At 37.7% G+C, this 16,760-nt stretch overlaps 1 protein-coding gene across 6 annotated transcripts in view; it reads right to left on the reverse strand.

Moving 5' to 3' along the window:
- The window catches only part of Pdxdc1 (pyridoxal dependent decarboxylase domain containing 1), a 54,663-nt gene that overhangs the window by 26,175 nt on the left and 11,728 nt on the right, over nt 1-16,760 (reverse strand). For 3 of the 6 annotated variants that reach the window (XM_026409245.2, XM_026409247.2, XM_026409250.2), the window contains exons 2-8: nt 11,389-11,462; nt 10,808-10,876; nt 8,308-8,388; nt 5,808-5,954; nt 4,722-4,911; nt 1,513-1,581; nt 542-620 (exon numbers count right to left, since the gene is read on the reverse strand). In XM_026409245.2, the coding sequence (XP_026265030.2) occupies nt 542-620; nt 1,513-1,581; nt 4,722-4,911; nt 5,808-5,954; nt 8,308-8,388; nt 10,808-10,876; nt 11,389-11,462 (709 nt within the window). The remainder of the gene's footprint in view (nt 1-541; nt 621-1,512; nt 1,582-4,721; nt 4,912-5,807; nt 5,955-8,307; nt 8,389-10,807; nt 10,877-11,388; nt 11,463-16,760) is intronic. The other 3 variants (XM_077802981.1, XM_026409249.2, XM_026409246.2) reach the window with 3 other exon arrangements.

Here is a 16,760-nt window from a genome sequence, read left to right on the forward strand (position 1 = left end):
GAAAATGGTAGTTGACCTGTTACCCTCTGAGATGGATATTCAAGTGTGATGTTTAAAAACTTAATTTAGAGAAAGGAAGCACATGAAGGAAATGAAGAAGTGTTGACAACCTAAATGAAAAAAGCATGGGTGTGCACATGCGTGTGAAACGCACACATTCCCAAAACAGACCGACAACTGAAAATTAAAAAAAAAATTTATTTTTAATTTTTTTAGTTGTTAATGGACACAATACCATTTTTAAATTTATTTTTATGAGGTGCTGAGGCTCGAACCCAGTGCCTCACACATGCCCTCTGCCACTGAACCACAACCCCAACAACTGAAAATCTAAGAGCTAACATTAATATTATAGTTCTCACTGTCATGTGGATACAGATTGTATTATGTAATGGATCTATATTATGTAATGTATTATTAACATATTACATTACAATTATGTAATATAATGTATATTAAACATTTCTTAAGACTTTTCAGGAAAGCATTTAAGGTCCCTCTTGCATATTCATAATTGAAGATGCAGGTTTATGATACCTACCAGCATTTGCAACAAGCAGCAGGGGCAGTCTTCCTCGTTCTATGTCGTCTTTAATCATTTTTTCCAGGAACGCAACATCCTGGGACCAAATAACAAACCATGAAACAGGATACAATGAGCATAAAAACTATATAGTGAAAAATTATGACTTCCAAAAGCAGCAGATGACTCTCAAAGTTCATCACTCAAATCTATTTACTCTTGACATTTCTATTTTCCTTAATCAGATATGAAAACCAAAATTTTTCTTGAAGACTAATAGAAAAATCAGCTAAATGAGATAAAAGGTAAAAACTGTACATATGCAGAATATTTTTCTAGTTTTAAACACTTCAGGAAAATGTTCTCTCAACCCTCCCCAAAGAATCAACAAAATGTCTATACTAATACTAAAATTAATATAAAATTTAAAAAATGAAACTATCTTAAAAAAAGGAATCTGTCATTTTTCCTCTGGCTTCAGTACAGAGAAGTTTATCATTTGCATGTCTAAAAATAAGCAGAAATCAACCCCAAGATTACAATAAAGAACCTCATTTTCAAAATCTGCCTATTCATAAATCCAGGCAACAGTGGTAATTCATTAAAAGAATGAGTATCAGAAGGAATTTCTGGTACTTATTTTGGTTGTTGTATTTCAATTTAAAGTGATAGGGCTGAGTAGAGTTCATGCTTAGCACGCACAGGCCCTGGGTTTAATGCCCAATATCCCCCCCAAATAGGGGAAAAAATAGGGCAGCAGCAACAGGTGATATAGTGATTAATGATTGTAAGATTCCTTAAGAGCTAGATGCTCCTGACCTATATACCGGCCAAACTTCATGCACATATAAACAGAAGCACGTATTATAGAAATATCAAAACAATAGACAAATAAGCTAATAATTATCTGCGGGTCAGCAAACAACTTCAGGTGAAAGAAAGACAAAACTTAACTCCATATTATTTAATAAACCAAAACCAGAACTTACCATCTGATGCTGGGAACCAAACATAGTGTTACAGGGCACACGGCACAAGCAGGGGAAGGGCAGGCCAAGCTACAAGAAGAGATGTATGACTTTAGAACAAAGTTCTCTGTCACTATTCATTTATGATTGTGAAAGATGGAAGGTTGATTTTTCTTTAGAAAAATCTTTCCCCTTAGGAACTCTTAATATGTAAGTAGATATTAAAGTATCTACTTGGAAAGTCAAGCCAAACCCCCAACCAAACAAAACAGTGAATTGCCAGATGTTGTTTAAAAGGATATAATGTAAAATTTTCTAAATGAATAACTGTCTTAGTACATTCTACCATATATCAAAAAACAAACACTTTTCCAAACAAAAGAAATAGTGGGCATTCTGAATGGTAATTTAGGATTCTTTCTCCAAGCATTACTGGTAAATAACATCAGCTAAAGGCATTCAAAGAACAATATCTTATTTGTGGGTCCACCCACACTTATACAGTAATAAATATGGATCAACAGATCTTTTTTTTTTTTTTTAGAATTTTTTTTTTTTTTTTTTTTTTTTTTTAGTTCTCGGCAGACACAACATCTTTGTTGGTATGTGGTGCTGAGGATCGAACCCGGGCCGCACGCATGCCAGGCGAGCGCGCTACCGCTTGAGCCACATCCCCAGCCCCAGATCAACAGATCTTTATTTCTTTCCGTCCTTCCTTCTCCCCAAATTTCTTTTCCTTCTCTCTGTTTCTTTCTACCAAGGATTGACACTTAACAGCTGAGCCACATCCCAAGCCCTTTTTATTTTGAGACAGGGTCTTCTCCCTAAGTTGCTTAGGGTCTCACTAAGTTGCTAAGGCAGACTTTGAATTTGTAATCCTCCTGCTTCAGCCTCCTGAATTGCTGGGATTACAGGCATGTACCACTGCTCCTGGCCAAACCTACATTTCTTAAGTGAAGTCAGTGTTAAGAATGGAGACAGAAGGGGGGTGGGCCTGGGGGAGACCGCTTGCCTAGCATGGGCGGGACCCAGAAGCCATCCTCAGCACCACATAAAAATAAAGGCATTGTGTTGTGTCCATCTATACCTAAAAAATAAATATTAAAAAAATATGGAGACAATCTCATCAGTTTTTAAAAAAATATTTTTAGTTGTAGATGGACACAATACCTTTATTCTATTTATTTATCTTTATGCAGTGCTAAGGATTGAACCCAGTGGTAGGCAAGCACTGTACCACTGAGCTACAGCCCTAATCAAATTAATTTTATACTCAATTTTTAGTTTCCAAATCCTCAAGTGTTTATAGTTTTAGGAACTGTAAATAGTTGCAGCATATTATTCTGTGTAATTAAGACTTGGCTTCATTAAAGATAAAAAATTTAATGAGTACTTTATTCACATTTTCCTCCTTAATGGATTTTTAAAAGAATTTAAAAAGTGAACCAGATGGGTTGGCACACTCCTGTGATCCCAGTAACTCAGGAGGCTGAGGCAGGAGGATCACAAGCTCAAGGCCAGCCTCAGCAGTTTAGCAAGGCCCTAACGCAAGTTAGTGAGACCTGTCTCAATATCTCAAAAAATAAAAAGGGCTGGGGATGTAGCTTAGTGGCAAAGAACCCCTGGCTTCAATACCTGGTACCAAAAGAAAAAAATAATTACAAAAGTGATGCCCAAGTAAAACAAAACATCAAAAGAGTACAAGTGAAAAAACTCCCCCATAAGCCACCAATCCACCACTGTTTTTAGCATATAACTTTCCAGACATTTTCTGGGGGATGTGTGTCTGTATTTAGACATACCTATTTTTCTAGGTATAAAACTACCTATATGAGCATGTGCATGTTTTTAAAAGCATGAGCATGGCCATTTCATATACACTCTTCTGCCACTTGCTTGTGTCTCTTAATAGAACACTCTCATAAATCTCATACTTTTGGAGAGTGGATTGTTACTAATCCACAAGAACCTGGCTTGTAGTAGGTTCTCAAGTGATTTGTCTCATTTGTCTAGAGGAAGATAGAAACACCCTAAAGAAGAGGACATAATTTTTTGCCATCAGCCATCACAGTTCAGAATCAGCTCTAGTCCCTGAGTTGCCTCTACACATCTCTCAGGGCCCCTTCCCTCATCAACTCTCCAACCCTCTGGGTTTTTCATTAAACATTCTTGGCTAAGAGGGTTTACAATCTTTTGATCTCAAGGTAGTCCTTCTGATTGGGCTTTAAAAATAGTAATGCTCTTTGAGTAATTCTAGATTGATTCTGAAAACCTATGAGAGGAATATAACACTAAAGTTAGACAGAGCTTTTTTTTAATATATATTTTTTTAGTTGGACACAATATCTTTTATTTATTTTTATGTGGTGCTGAGGATCCAACCTAGGGCCTTGCATGTGCTAGTCGAGAGCTCTACAGCTGAGCCACAATCCCAGCCCCGAGACAAAGCTTTTTTTAAAAAATATTTATTTTTTAGTTGTAGTTGGACACAATACCTTTATTTTATTTATTTTTATGTGGTGCTGAGGATCAAACCCAGCGCCTCGCACGTGCTAGGCGAGTGCTCTACTGCTGAGCCACACCCCAGCCCCTTAGACAAAGCTTTATATATAAATATGTGCAAAAGATATATAAATATCTACAAAAAGAGTGCTACCTGAAAGCGGTCATAAAAAGAGAATGGAAATGTTCTTATTGTCCAAAGGAGAAATAGTCAATTAAATTTCTGTACATTCACTTGAAGAACTGCCAAGACATTAAACATGTATGACATACTTCTATTAGAACAGTAAATGAAAAAAGCAAATACATATGTGTACCATTTGATTAGAGTATGGGAAGAAATAAGGTAAAACTTTTGACTACAGTTGATTGAGCAATTAAAAATATATAAATGTATCCATCACACATAATTTCTAAATTCAATAATATATGCTTTGTTTTTTCATTATTAGGAAACAAACACGTAAGATCATCTTTCTTTCAACTTGAACACAGCATCTAATGAAATGAGCCTTCACAATTTAAAAGCTTCAGGACAAACTGTGTGTGGCCGTACACATTGGGTAGTCCCAAGTTTTAGGAGGCAAAGGCAAGAGGATCGCTTGAGCCTAGAAGTCGGGGGCCAGCCTGGGCAATACAGCGAATGAAACCTTTTTTTTTTTTTTTTTTAAAGCTTCATGACAATCATGGCACTGTTTCTTCAAAACAGCTGCCTTATACCACATTACCTGATTACAAAGGTACTGGCCCAGGCCAGGTCTAGCAGCAGCACTGAGATAGACAACAGGTTTTTTGTTATACAACACGTTGAATCCATCCACCACAAAGTCTTCATATCGGGAATGAATGGCAAGCCTACAGATCTTTGCAAGTCCTTCTCTTTCCTCTTCATGGAAATAAGCACAACCATTTTCATACCTATTAAGAGACACCCATATATTAATGTACTTCTCTTTCTGATTAATTCTGACTATATGTTAATCTTATAATCATGGAAGCAATTATTTTCTGAAGTCAGATAATGTCATCTAGGTCAGGCAGAGAGGATAAGAATGTGAAACACTATAATCTTAGACAGTTGACAACTCACTGTAACTGAAGCATATATAGGAGAGCAGTAACAACCCTTCATCTGTACGTAAGTCCAGAGAGAGGAGAAACTATGGAAAACAAATAGAAATTTGGAGTCTCCCACATAGAAAAAGCCTAAAGAGGGGCTGGGGCTGTAGCTCAGTGGTAGAGCACTTGCCTTCCACCTGTGAGGATATATACATACACACACACACACACACACACACCCTGAAAAACATGGTTCTGGCTTATTCTACAAGGCGGCCAGCTGGTTGTTAGCACAGATTTAGCCCTAAAACATCCAGAATAAATAAAACTGCCAAAAATGTTGGTTAGGCTAACTTTTTCTTTTATTATAATCTGCTTGGGGCTTTTCATTTTCAATATTCTAGAGAAGGAAGAAAAATGTGAATAAAAATATTTCATCCAGATCATTGTTCTTCTATCTCTAGGTACAAACTAGGAAAATAAATAACTAGAAATAAATAATTGTTGACACTATCAAACATTTATGTGCTTATGTTCTCAGTTCTTTACATATATTAATCCATTAGCTCATCCTCACAATAATTCCATGACAGCTATTAATGTTATCTACACTTAGCAGACAATGAAGCTGAGGCATGGAGAGAGGAAGCAACCTTTCCAAGAGAGGCCCAGGGTAGAGCTCCAGAAGAAAGCTCACTCACATATGACTCAGAAATAACTTTACAGAAACTAAAAACTCTTAATAATGTCTTTACCTGAAAATTCTGCATAGCCACAAGGTAGTATCTGAAAGTATCCTAGTTGTAAGTTTTCTCAGCTTCTCTTTGTCTAGAGTTGAAATAAAAGCTCCCAGACTATGCCCCAACAAAGCCATGTGACCTTGTTCTCCTATATTCTGGATTCTGTTAATAAAATTAGATTAAACAAGTATTAGAGTCAAAGCACAAAAACAAAATTAGAATTTATTTATTTATTTTAAAAAAATATTTATTTATTTTTTAGTTATTGGCGGACACAACATTTTTTTTTTGTTTGTATGTGGTGCTGAGGATCGAACCCGGGCCGCACGCATGCCAGGCGAGCACGCTACCGCTTGAGCTACATCCCCAGCCCCCAAAATTAGAATTTAGAGAAATCTGTTAGACTTGAAATCCACATAATGTCCTAGAAGGCAGAAGTTCAGAAAAGTCAATGCATGTATGGTATTGCAAGTTTGGAGGGAAAAATATTTTAAAAATGAGTTCTAAGAAATAAATATCCCTCTTTTTATTGAGCAGGTACAAACTGTTTTTGAGTAATTTACTTTTATAGTATTTTAAAAATTAAATATCAACCTTAAGAACTACAGGAGGGGCTAGGGATGTAGCTCAATAATAGAGTTTTTGTCTATTAAGCACAAGGCCCTGGATTCCATTCCCCAAAATCGGGGAAAAGAAGAACTACAGAGGATAGTACTAAGATAAAATGAATGGAAAACATTTTAAAAAGAATTGTTAAAGAACAATTTCTTGCATTAAACAGCTATTGAAAATAGTACAGTAGATCCAAGGGGAACTAGGTTTGTTTTGTTTTACATGTAACTAAAATAGATGGGTTAATTTCCCTTATAAAGAATAAACTAGGGGGTTGTGGTTGTGGCTCAGTGGTAGAGCACTTGCCTGGCATGTGTGAGGCACTGGGTTTGATCCCCAGCACCACATAAACAAACTTAAACAAAATAAAGGTATTGTGTCCGGGGCTGGGATTGTGGCTCAGCGGTAGATCGCTTGCCTCGCACACGTGGGACCCGGGTTCGATCCTCAGCACCACATAAAAATAAAGGCATTGTGTTGTGTCCATCTACACCTAAAAAATAAATATTAAAAAAAAAAAGGTATTGAGTCCAACTAAAAAGAAAAAGAACAACTAGGGCTGGGGACATAGCTCAGTTGGTATAGTGCTTGCCTCGCATGCACAATTATAATTGTTAACTGTAGGAACTGGGGTCGTGGCTCAGCGGTAGAATGCTTGTTTAGCACAAGTGAGGCCATGGGTTCGATCTCAGCACCACATAAAAATAAAATAAAGGTATTGTGTCCAACTACAACTAAATTAAAATATTAAAAAAACCCTGTTAACTGTAAACATAAGAAAAAGATAAAGAACCAAATAGGATCGTGGACAAAGGGAAATAAAATATGTGTTAAAACATAAAGATATTTAACCTGGTTCCTTAAAAAAAAAGTAAATTTAAATTATGCTGAAATATCTCACATCAGATTTCTCTTGTCAAAAACATCACTTAACAAAAGATCCTTAAATGTGACAATATCCTTGTAGGCAGAGGTGTGAGAAAAGAAGTATTCTCATACATTGCAGGTAGGACAATGAACTGGCTCAACTCTAAGAAAAAAAAACTTTGGCACTACCTATTATAGTTCCTAAAGCACATCTGACCTAGCAGTCCCATTTCTCAGACCCCTCCAAACACTTTAGCCTCTAGAACTAATGACAAATATCCAAAGTTACTGGCTGCAACATTTGTTCCAGTAAAACATGAGGAGGAGACTAGTTAAAGAAAACACTTCATCCAAACTAAAGAGCTCTTAACAAAAAGAAACCTCCTTAATTACGACACTAGAAGACAAAGCAGAAAAGAGCAAGGTACAGAACAAGTACATGGTCTTTATATACCAGAAAGGGTGGGCAGGGCCACTCTATAACATAGCTATGGAAGAAGACGTAAGAAACCAGTAATTGTCTCTCTCTAGGGAAGACAACAGGTAGGGAGGCAGAAATATGAAGGAAAACTGTCTTGGCACACTCATTTTTACCTTCTGATTTTTGAACAAGGAGAATGTATTACTTATTACAAAAAAATTTAAGAAGTGAAAGACAAAGTGAAGCTAAATAGATGAATAAATAAAACAAATGGGCAATATCCAGACAATGTAGACCAATATTTTCAGCTGCAGTAACTCTTAGGAAGAAGAGGGATAAAAGCACACAGCATTTATTCTTCAGTCCTACTGGTCCCTTTTGTAAGACCCCAAACCATAAAAACTACAGTATCTAATTTTATTAAATGCCTCCTTTTTACAAAATATATTACCCAAAAGTTTTTTATTTTAAAAGAGAAAATGAACATTATTTGAATATTACATGTAACTCAATGAAAAATAATTTCTTATTTGAGCCACTTGTCAGACTGTGATCACTACAGAAATCAAGAACACACAGACTTTCAAAGGGAAGCTCCCAATCATTCTCCATTACCGGGTACTCTGGGGCTCCTCATCTTCATCTCCGTGCATCAGATTCTGAACTAACTGGAGGATGCTCACCATATCTTGTCCACTGCAGAATAAAAAGAACTGATGGGCTGGTGGGAAGAGCGCGCGCGCGCACACACACACACACACACACACACCAAGTCTTTCTCTCATTCACACCAGCTTTGATCATTTTTTTTCTTATTGGGAAGCTATAAGAGAAATAATATGCTTTGATATGCAGTTCATACTTTCTAAAAAATAAACCTCAGGTTATAAACTGATTTCCAATTATTACCTTACTTGTGATTAACTCTTTATTTAAATATGAGTTTGATTTTTAAGAATTTGATCAGTCTTGCTCTGGCAATACTGACTGGTTCATTTGAATCCTGGAGTAGAGATAGAATAGTTAATGAACATGTTAGAAGAGCCAAAAGTCCTTCTAAGATGCTAGGAGGTCCCAAAAGCAGCAAGAACACACTAACAAAAAGACCCTTGGATTACCAAGCCACAAAGACCATTGGATTACTTAGTTTTCTTTCAAGTAGCAGGCTAGTCCACTTGGATTGGCAGCCTTAAATATGTAATGCACACATCATTTACCACCACCTCTTCCCCAAGTTGGGAAACTTGAGATCTGCTTCGAGTGAGAATAGATTTACTGCCATCTAAGCAATGACAGCAACTGTTCATTACATGAGGGGTGGAAACAATACAAACAGCTAAAGTCATAAGCAATTTCAAGGCAATGTGTGATGCACAGACATAAAAGTACTATTTCTATTAATTAGAATATGACTGATAAAATTTTTCTCTTTCAAAAAAGCAGCACTATCAAAACAATGCTTAAAACTCCACCCTCCCCAGGGTGCTCACCCTCTAGTCCTCTGATGGGGAAGGAAACTTGAGGCCCACGGAGGTTAGCCTTGTGACCTTGAGTAACCTATCCCCACTGGACAAGCCCTTTCATTACAGAATAGTGAGGACACAGTCGACAGTGCTGGTAAAGCACATGACACTATGTCTGCCATCTTGCTTGTCTCAAAGATGATGTCATTGTTACCAAGTGTGAATACTCCTGACTCATGGTGTTAATGTGCTGTCATTCTGAGAATTACAGATGTCCTTGGGAGTATCTCCTCTAAGGAAACTTCTGTGGAATCAGGAGAACAGACAAAACTTAAACCTTTTTATTCCCTTTAGGCCTGGAACAAAGAGACTCACTGGATTTGCTTCCTATTCTCCTTCCTGAGTTGTAGAAAGCTCTTCATGCCTAGAGATTTTAAAAATCTGCACAATCTAAGCTACGGTAGGAGTGCCTATTTTAAAATATTAGCATCCGGGTATGTTAGATATGACATTTACTGGCACACTGTGAGCCTTCCTCTATGCTTTTCTTTTGCAATCTTGTACAATTTACATTCAGGTTAAGGAACAATTTAAGGGAGTTGTACTGTTGACCTACCTGGAGTTTCCTGGTTATAAAAAAAAAATAAATTTGTCTCAGGGAAGTTGGGCTGGGACTTTTAATTCTAGACTAACTAGTACCTTTTGAAAACTGAAGTCAGCTACTTATTTTTCTGATTTTTTTTTCCGCCACTAGTTCAAGCCACAAAGACTTGATAGAGTTACTTCAGTTGTGAAGAACTAAATCACTCTGCTAATCACTGATTAAAGTTGACCTTTTCCTTTCATTTAGGATATTATAAGAATGACAAATCTTAGCAAATTAAAATATCTCTAAAAATAAAATTCAGTCCACTGAATAGATCATTTCTATTTTAGTTTTTAAGAATGAACTAAGTATGATACTTCAGTTATAATTACAAATTCATGAATGGCTCTGAGTCATGAGGTTGTATTAAGATCTGAAAGAAGCTGGTAAGCTCAGCATTATATCTAACCATCCAATGGCATTTCAGTTTTTTAATGTTATACTGCATATAAATCCCTTTAAATTCTAAGCTGGGCACAATGGCATACACCTGTAATCCCAGCAGCTTAGGAGGCTGAGGCAAGATGACCACAAGTTCAAAGCCAGCCTCAGTAACTTAGTCTTAAGCAACTCAGCCTTAAGACCCTATCGGTGAGATCCTATCTTCAAATAAAATACAGAAAAGGGCTGGAGATATGGCTCAGTGGTTAAGTGCCCTGGGTTCAATTGACACCAAAAAAAATCAAACAAATAAGTAAGTAAAATTTTAAAAGGGCTGGAGATGTAGCCCGGTGATAGAGCACCCCTGGGCTCAATCTCCAGTACTGCAGGACATTTCCCCCCCCCCCCTTTGGGCTCACTAAAATTGTAGGACTAATGATTTAGCCCAATGGTAGAGCACTTAGCTAGTATGCACAAGGCCTGGAGTTCAATCCCCAGCACCATGAAGGGAAAAGAAAAAACCTAGACACAAACTAAAATTGTCAAACTGTAATTAAACAATGGAAAATTTGGGTAAGAAACATTTACACCCTATCTAAAAGTACTAAACTTTATTTCCACCTACCTTCCCTGGAGTGGCCCTGGAATATCCTCTGACATGAGCTTCTTCCCATTTTCATCTTCTACTCTTCTACTTTAAAGGAAAGAAAAAAATGTTTTATCATACCAAATTTTTAACATTTGAACATGCAGAATGGCCATTTAACCAGAATCTCTTCATAAATGATGTAGGATTTGAAACACAATTATCACATCTTTCTAGGTCCCAGTTTGGAGTACAGTTTGAGTTTCAGGAAAAGAACATGACCCTCCCACCACCACCAGCAACAAAACATTTCAGAACCCATTTCCTTGTAGTGATGCCCTCTCTGACCTGAATCTACAGTAAGAAGTATTTAGAGACTCAAATCAATGTATCATCACCCTAAAACTCTTAAAAGACAAAACTGAAAATTATGCCCTCCCCCGAAAAGTCCTTTAATTACAAAGCAACTTCAACCCAAGACAAATATCAATTTTAAAGTCAGCAGAAGCTATGTGTGGGATTCTGGAGTTAAGAGGTGTTTTTAACATAAGGAAACCAAAGCCACCAGAAAACAGGTTGGACATGCCAAGCAGGGTGGCCTCTGTCCTGCACACACTCACCTCTGACTCTCCTCCAGCATCTTCATGGCCTCCTTCAAGTTCCTCCCCATTTCAGCTAATGTAGGGTCTGCTATCTGGGAAACAAACCAAGAAAATTAGAGATTAACACTCCTCTATCAGTTCTGTCATAATTCACCCAGAAAAATCAAATGCAAGTCCACTTTCTTCTGGCTTTCTTATAAAATTTGTAAATCTATTATACTGTACATGTAAACTTCCAATAATACTTATATGGTTCCATGTCAGTATGCTCACTTCATTATTCTTAGTGGTTATACCCGATTCCATGCTCTGGATGTACCATGGTTGATTTAACTAGTTCCAAATTAATGGACTCCAAGGTTATTCCAGTTTTTCACTAAGTCCATAAGAAGTATGTATGGTGTGCTACTTGTTTTATTGCTGTAATAGGCTGAAAATGCTTACCTCCCCTGACTTCCCTAAGAGCCTAACACCTGGGACCTGTAATGTTATTTTATACAGCAGTCTTTGTAGATGTTATGAATAAGGATCTAAATAAATACAGTCACACGTATCCCTCTAAAGGAGCAGGCAGAGGGAGACTATTCACAAACAGGGTCATATGAAGACATTAGAAATCTGAAGATGTTGGCTTTGAAAATTGGAATGATATGGCCATGAGCTGAGGAATACCAGCAAATGTCATAAGCTGGACAGGCAAAGGAAGACCTCTCCCTCTGCGTGCAGCCTGCCCAGTCGTGATCACAGCCCAGGGACAAGAATTGCAAACTCTTCTTTCTCTTTTGAGATGTGTTCTTGCTATGTTACCCCAGGCTGACCTCAAACTCCTATACTCAAGTAATTTTCCTGCTTCTGCCTTCAGGGTAGCTGGGAAACAGACAAGCACCACCATGCCTGGCTTCATTTCAGTTGTTTTAAACCGCAGTTTGTGATAAGTTCTTAAAGCAGCCGTAGGAAACTAATACACCCATAAGTCTAGTCTGCAAGAGCTTCCTTAACAGAGCATGTTTCTGGAGGAAGCTGCAGCAGTGATGGTATCCAGAGGGTGAATCAAGTTCTCTCTTTTTCCTTTCTTCTCAATCTCCACAGCCTAGTGCCTTGGATCACTATGTAATGTGAATTGTGCTATAAAAAATTGCAGAAACTCTCTTTTCCTTTCTCACCAAGTGTCTGCTTGAAGGAGGATCTAGATTTCTGTTTCTATTCACATTGCTTATTGTACCTGGTAATATCTTCTACAGCACAGGTGTGCAGTAAAGTGTGTGCTCCATTTAGTTTTATATTACCTCTTCATATTTGTTCAAGAAATTCTAATAAGTTTACCAATATAAGAATCAGAAAATGTCAAATTCTGGAAGGGACTTTAGGGGGGATCTTGGGGAGAATGGGTTGGATAAAAAGTTGGGGCTTCTACAGGAGGCATCACAATACTAGACCTTAAATTACACCACAGAACTAGAATAACAAAAATAGCACTGTATTGGCACCAAAACAGACATGAAGACCAACGGTAGAGAATAGAGACAAACCCACTTAAATGTAGTTATCTCATACTAGACAACAGCACCAATAAACACATGGAAGAAAAGATAGCCTCTTCAACAAATTGAGCTGGGAAAACTGGAAATCCACATGTACTAAAATGAAATCAGACCCCTATTTCTCACCCTGCACAAAACTCAACTCTAAGCAGATCAAGACCGGAGAACCTGCACCTACTAAAAGAAAAAGCAGGCTCAAATCTCCACCATGTTGGCTTAAGAACTGAATTCCTCAACAAAACTTTTAAAGTGCAAGAAGTAAAATCAAGAATCAATTTTCAAACTAAAAAACTTCTTCACAGCAAACAATCAAGAACATGAAGAGAGAAAATCTCTGGACAGGCAAAGGAAGACCTCTGACATGAATGGGAGAAAATCTCTGCCACCTGCACCTCAGATAGAGGATTAACCTCCAGGATATATAAAGAACTCAAGAAACTTAAAAAGACAAATAACCCAATGAATAAATGGGCAAAGGAACTGAACAGAGATATTTCACAGAAAAAGAAATATGAATGGTCAACAAATATAGGAAAAATGTTTAACATCAATAGCAATTTGAGAAATGTGAATTAAAACTACAATGAGATTTCATCTCACTCCAGTCAGAATGGCAATTATCAAAAATACAAGTAACAGGGCTGGGGTTGTGGCTCAGCGGTAGAGCACTTGCGTAGCACATTCGAGGCCCTGGGTTTGATCCTCAGCACCACATAAAAATAAATAAATGAAGATATCGTGTCCAATTAAAAAAATAAATATTTTTAAAAAAATACAGCTCAGTTGGTAGAGTGCTTGCCTTGCATGCACAAGGCCCTGGGCTCAATCCCTAGCACCACAAAGAGAAAGAAAAAAAATACAAGTAACAATAAATGTTAAGCGAGGACATGGGGAAAAAGGTGGGGAAACACACATACATTGCTGCCGGACTGGAAAGCAGTACTGAGAGTCCTTAGAAAACTGGGAATGGAACCACTATTTTACCCAGTTATCCCACTCCTTGGCACATATTCAAGGGACTTAAAATCAGTGTACTAGAGTGACATCAATGTTCACAGCAACTCAGTTCACAATGGAACCAATCTTAGGTGCCCTTCAATAGAGGAATGGATAAAGAAAATGTGGTACATATACACAATGGAATATTACTCAGGCATAAAGAATGAAATTGTGGCCTTTGCTGGTAAATGGATGGAAATGGAGACTATCATGTTAAGTGAAATAAGCCAGTTTAAAAAAAAACCAAAGACCGAATGTTCTCTCTGATATGTGGATGCTGACTCTCAAAAGGTGGGGGGGGGGGAGGGAGGAGTGGAGGTTCACTAGGTTGGACAGGTGGGAATGGGGGAAGGGATGGGAATGGGAAAGACAGTAGAATGAATTGGAAATAACTTTCTTCTGTTCAAATATGAATACATGACCAGTGTAACTCCACATCAAGAACCACGAGAATGGAAAGTATGTACGTACGATATAAATACATTCTATTGGCATGTATAACTGAAAACAACAACAAAAGTTGGAGCTTCCAGCTCTCTAACAACCATTAATCTAATCAGCTTTGTTTTATATATAGGGTTCTGAATAAAGTTTCATTTCTAAAAACTCTTATTAAGAAGAAAAATGTATAACATAAAAAATCTCTGATTCTGGCCTAACATTTTAGAGGTTAGAAATTAATAGAGTGGTGAAGTGATTTATCAGAGGTCATGGAGCTAATAAATGACAGCACAGTGCTAGAGCCCTGAGTCCCTCGGTCCTGACTCCTATTCCCAGCCTCTATTACATCACACTGACTCCACAAGGGCTTACAAAATAATCACAGAGCCACATCTATTCTGATTTTTAAACAAATCAGAAAAATCATTTTCAAATAGATTTTTAATAAAATCCATAACTTAAATGTAACCATGAGACAGGTTGGAAAGCAATCAAAAGTATCTCAGTGCTCCGATTATGAAGAGGAGGAACAGACAATGGTCAAGAGAACACATCTTAACTCCTAAGTCTACTGTTATGTTCTCCATTATCCTCCTCTCTTGTGACTCCAATCTGTGTCCCCTACCTTCTGGCCCAATGAAAAGATGAACAGTTTTGCTTGGCTGATTGTTCAGACCTCCATACCTCATGCTTCTAACACTTGCCTCAGCTGAACATCCCTGGGCCTTTTATCTTCCTCTAGCTACCTATTCAATCACAATCCAGTACTGCACTTCCAAGAAACCCCCTGTGGGTAGAAGCACTCACTCTTTAACATCCCCTCTAATGATACTGATGAAGTTTTTCTTTAAATCAAATGTGAAACCTCTTTTCCTGACAAAAATGATTATAGTAACAATGGAACAGAACCCTTGAAATTAGGGCATTCTGATATGCAACTGCCATTTATTCTCATGATTCCTTATATCCCTTTACTGTGAATTGTTTTAGGGATGTTCTTTCCAGCACAGATACATTCCCCAAGTAGACCCCGAGGACTTTTCTTTTTCTCTTTTTCTCTCTCAGTGCTGGGAACTGAACCCAGGGCCTGTGCATGCTAGGCAAGTGCTCCACCACTGAGCTATATAGCCCCAGCCCTTTTAATTTAATTTATTATCATTATTTTTTTGTGTGGTGCTGAGGATTGAACCCAGGGCCTTGTGCATATGAGGCAAGCACTCTACCAACTGAGCTACATCCCTAGTCCTTAATTTTATATTTGAGACAAGGTCTTGCTGAGTTGCCCAGGTTGGCTTCAAACTTGCAATCCTCCTGTCTCAGACTCCTGAGCTGCTGGGATTACAGGCATGTGCCATCACATACCAGCTTAGATCAAGAGCTTCTTCTTCTTCTTCTTTTTTTTTTTTTTAAGAGAGGGGGGGGGAGGGAGGGAGGGAAGGAGGGAGGGAAGAAAAGAGAGGGGGAGAGAGAGAGAGAGAGAGAGAGAGAGAGGGAGAGAGAGAGGGAGGGAGGGAGAGAGAGAGGGAGGGAGAGGGAGAGAGAGAGGGAGAGGGGGACAGAGAGAGAATTTTTTAATATTTATTTTTTCAGTTTTTGGTGGACACAACCACCCCATTTTTATGTGGTGCTGAGGATTGAACCCAGTGCTTCTTGAAAACAAGGATTCACACTCCCACAAATTTTGACTTCTTTTATAGGACCAAAGGTCCAAAGTTTGCTCTACTCTCAGCACTGGATAGCAACATACTATCTCTTTAACACAGCTAAATTTTCCTATAGAATTTGAACAAATTTTGCAGTTAAGAACAGAAAAAAGATGACATTTAAAAGCCACTGTATATAAACACTTGAATCTATAAACGTTAGAATCACAGGCAATGACAAGATGCTCACACTGAGAAAGGCAAAAGGATCACCTCACTTCTGAGCCCCCCTCATTAGCACACATTCAAACTTCTCCCTCCTACTTGCTTTAGTGGGGTGAGCCAAGGGTGGGAATGGATGGATAGGGAAAGCAGTGTTTATAATTATAATGGAGTAAATTAAATATAAATACAACTCCCAAGCTGTATTCATATTTAATTTACGTGCTTGTTGCATTAATTGGATAACCCAAGATAACAAAATGTTACCAGTTGGATCATGGTTCTAAGCCAAGAAATGCTCAAAGAAAAGTTGTATATTTATTAATGGATCCCTGAAAACTAAAAACCATGCCTACATAAGCTTCTACAAAGGGCATTCACTACTTTTTGTTCACATTTTGTATGTTCTGTATCTGTTACAGTGCCAGATAAGGTAGCCATGGGATAAATGTTACTATACAACATCAGGGCAATAGCCAGACACAAACCTAAACGAATAAAGAATTAAACCGCATATAGATGCCAATTTTCAGCACATAGAAAG

This window comes from Urocitellus parryii, chromosome 9 (genome assembly GCF_045843805.1).
Source record: "Urocitellus parryii isolate mUroPar1 chromosome 9, mUroPar1.hap1, whole genome shotgun sequence".
Taxonomy (NCBI): Eukaryota; Metazoa; Chordata; class Mammalia; order Rodentia; family Sciuridae; genus Urocitellus; species Urocitellus parryii.